Below are 3710 nucleotides of genomic sequence, written 5' to 3'. Positions count from 1 at the left end.
AAATTCACCGATGGTGTTAGAATTCAAAATAGCCTTTGAGAATGAAGAAGATACTGATTAGAGGGTGATGGTAATGTCCTTTATTTTGTCCTAAGTGGTGATGCATGTGTATATTCACTTGGGAGAATTCATTAAGCCATGTATTAATGATTTGTACTATTTATATACTAATATATGTATATATTAAGATATATTTATATACTAAGAGATATATATGTATGTATACTAGACTTCAGTTTTTTAAAGTTTTTAAAAACTGACCTATAAGCTTGGAATTCTGGGTAGTGAATACCTTTGGGAAGAAGGGAGGGAAAATGATTATTTGGAAAGGGGCACAGAAGAGATGTGCCCAGGGTGTTGGCAAAGTTCTCTTCCCAACCACAGATGTTCATTTGCAATAATTCATAGAGCTGTGTATTTGTTCTTTGCACTTTCCCATACGTTATAGTAAAAATGTTTTTTAAAAAACAAGAAAAAACATTTGTACACCTATCAGAATGAGGATGTTTAATGTGTGCTTATTCTGGGCAAAAGTCTGCTATATTTAAATGTCTTAATGATTTCGTTGCTTAAAAAACAGCATTTTGTTGTTGTTGTTGTTCAACTCAGGGTCCAATCCATTTCACTGGGGCAAGGACAAGGACCCATTGCTGAAAAAATGATCAAAGATGCTATGAAAACAGGAAACTGGGTATTTTTGCAAAACTGCCATCTTGCTGTTTCTTGGATGTTGGCAATGGAAGAGCTCATTAAAACCTTCACAGACCCAAGTATGTCGAACGCATATCATTTGCATAATAATACCATTTTATGTAGCCTTTCTTGTTAAACTGATTCCTTAACCATTTAACTTAAGGCAAACTGCAATCACTGAAACCCCTCTAAGAACTTGTAGCTTCCAAAGCCTCCCAGCCTCCCTGAAGAACTGGCGCATGCTCTTGTACGGGGCTTCCGCAAGCTGAACCCCATCTCCATATTCTGAAGGTTCATGTTGAACTTCTGCAGCAAGTTACCTTCATACAGGAGAGTCTGGCACATTTGAGTAAAGACATTAGAGACATGTAATGTTCAATACTTCATGGAGATGTTCAGGGCCTTCCCTCTGAAATGGAGGAAATTTTCAACTGAAAAAGAGGCTGGTTACCGGCAGAGCATCTATGCTTATGAAGTGGGTGTGTTTTTTTTTACATTCAGTAAAATTTGAGAACCTACTATGGGCCATGCACTGTTCTGAATGCTTAAGGCAGCAGTTCTCAACCTGTGGGTCGCGACCCCTTTGGTGGTTGAATGACCCTTTCACAGGGGTCGCCTAAGACCATTCTGCATATCAGATATTTACATTATGATTAATAACAGTAGCAACATTACAGTTATGCAGTAGCAACGAAAATAATTTTATGGTTGGGTCACAACATGAGGAACTGTATTTAAAGGGCCAGAAGGTCGAGAACCACTGGCTTAAGGTATAGTGGTGAACAAAACAACCACAGATCTCTGCCCTCATCAAGCTTATATTCTAGTGAGGGGAGACAGACGGTAAATAAACCATCTGATAAGTAATTTATACGTAAAACAGAATGTGGTCAGTGCTTTGGACAAAATTAAAAGGAGAGTAAGGAGGATGAGAAAGGTCAAGATGGAATGCGGGTGGGGCGGAAGGTGGGTAGCAATTTTAAATGGTGTGGCCCGGGAAGACCTCTTAGAGAAGGTGACACTTGATTAAGACTTGAAGAAAGTGAGGGAATCGAAGGAAAAACCTTCCAGGCAGACGGCACAGACAGTGCAGAGACCCAGGGAGGGAAGCCTGGCGCGCTGGAGGAACACCACAATACAAAAAGCAATGCCAAGAGAGTCATCTGTGGGTGGTTCCTGTGCTTTCCTGTGATGCGAATGGTGATTTTTCCAACATTGCTTTGGCCTTTTTTAACCTAGAATGGAACTCATTCTTTCTTAGACTCCCAGTCCTCAGCTCAGAAAGTGTATTCAGGTAACCTCTTGATGTTACCCTTGACGTCTCTCCATATCCCTGCTCCCTTGGTTCCCTTTGCAACTTCTCTGCGGAAGGGAGAAACTCCTTTCTTCTCCATAGGCTTTCTGACCACTCTTGTGCAGTTTGCCTTAAGTTAAATGGTTAAGAAAAAAAAAACACTTCAGAAGCATAAATGCACTGCCGGTAACCAGCCTCTTTTTCAGTTGAAAATTTCCTCCATTTCAGAGGGAAGGCCCTAAACATCTCCATGAAGTATTGAACATTGACATGTCTCTAATGTCTTTACTCAAATGTGCCAGACTCTCCTGTATGAAGATTTCTGGAAAGATTCCCTGAGAACATTTTACAACACACTTATAAGAGATAAACTAGTCTTTAAACAGAGCTTACAGCATTTCTTGCTACCCTATAATAATTACAGCTTATAGAAAAGTGTTACTAAGAATTAAGTGTTTTCCTTTTCATGGTTGTCTTTGTTTTAAACAGATATTACTATCAAGGAGAGTTTCCGGCTTTTTTTAAGTTCCATGCCTAGTAATACATTTCCTGTCACAGTTCTTCAAAATTCTGTCAAGGTAATGGATGCACCTTTACCTTGGTAAAGGTGGTTGGAGTGATGTAAAGTGACTGGCCTCAGAGTGTTCACCCAGTGGGTCCAGGGAGCTCAGGCCCCATGCAGGACCGTGTCAGAGTCTATTCAGCCCAAGTGGGGAGGTGGGAGTCAGTATCTCTTCAGTTTCCCAGGCCACCGCCCATCCTTGCGTGCCCTAGTCTTGTTGGTCATTCAGGTTGTTCCATCTTAACCTCTATCAAAACATGTCAAGGATGCAGGGATGCGAACAGGATCGCTCCCAGCATGAAAGGGATGCTTCAGCGTTGGAGAGACAGGAAGACCTACAGGCTGCTGGATTTTGGAGCTGAAAGTTTCCAATATGTGAGCAGCCTCTGCAGATGTTCACCCAGGCATCCTCCCTCCCTGCCCATGTCATCAAGGCAAAGTGTGGGGTGATGCCATGTGTTGGGATGAACAGAAAAGCGGTGCCAAAGAAGGCTTACGTGCGAATATCAGACGAGCATTTACTGAAATGACACCTTCATATTTTGAAGAAAATATACTTGGACAAAAATGGAGACAAATAATATTTGGCATTTGTTTCTTCCATGCAATTGTTCAGGTACACTCCATTCTGCTTCTTAATAGAAACAAGAACATGTATTTTGTTAAAATAAATAAATAAACAGTAAGAATTAAATGAAAGCTTACACATGGCATCGTGAAATGCCGAGGTCCTGTTCTGTGTCTGAGCCCAGTTAGTTCTAACACAGTTGCTGATTGATCTCTGTGCTTCCCTGGTCTCGGTATCTCACAGCCTTGCCTCCCAGCTCCGTTCTCAACACCTTCACCTGGACGATTGTAAGAATTCTCAATACTAAACAATGTAATTCTTCAGTGATGGATGTGGAACACTTGAATTACAAGCAAATAGAACGTTAAAACAACACGGGGAACATAAATACAATGAAAACACATTAAAAGAGTTGTTACATAACCAGTTTAGTGTTTACCTTTTATGTTCCTATGAATCTGTTGGAGTTTCTAAGGAATCTCCTTAGAATACGTAAGAATACAAGTTAATAGAGCTCAGAACACTCTCTAAATGCAGTTACTGTTCTAAGAATTCTCAATACTAAACTATGGAATTCTTCAGTGATGGATGTT

At 40.5% G+C, this 3710-nt stretch overlaps 1 protein-coding gene across 1 annotated transcript in view; it reads left to right on the top strand.

Moving 5' to 3' along the window:
- Positions 1 to 3710, top strand: part of DNAH6 (dynein, axonemal, heavy chain 6) — a 219792-nt gene that overhangs the window by 189461 nt on the left and 26621 nt on the right. Inside the window, 2 exon segments of the mRNA XM_015564106.1 lie at positions 610 to 770; positions 2477 to 2565. Of these exon segments, the coding sequence (XP_015419592.1) occupies positions 610 to 770; positions 2477 to 2565 (250 nt within the window).

This window comes from Myotis davidii, unplaced genomic scaffold, assembly GCF_000327345.1.
Source record: "Myotis davidii unplaced genomic scaffold, ASM32734v1 scaffold339, whole genome shotgun sequence".
NCBI classification, from domain to species: Eukaryota; Metazoa; Chordata; class Mammalia; order Chiroptera; family Vespertilionidae; genus Myotis; species Myotis davidii.
This window is presented reverse-complemented; position numbering and strand designations above follow the sequence as displayed.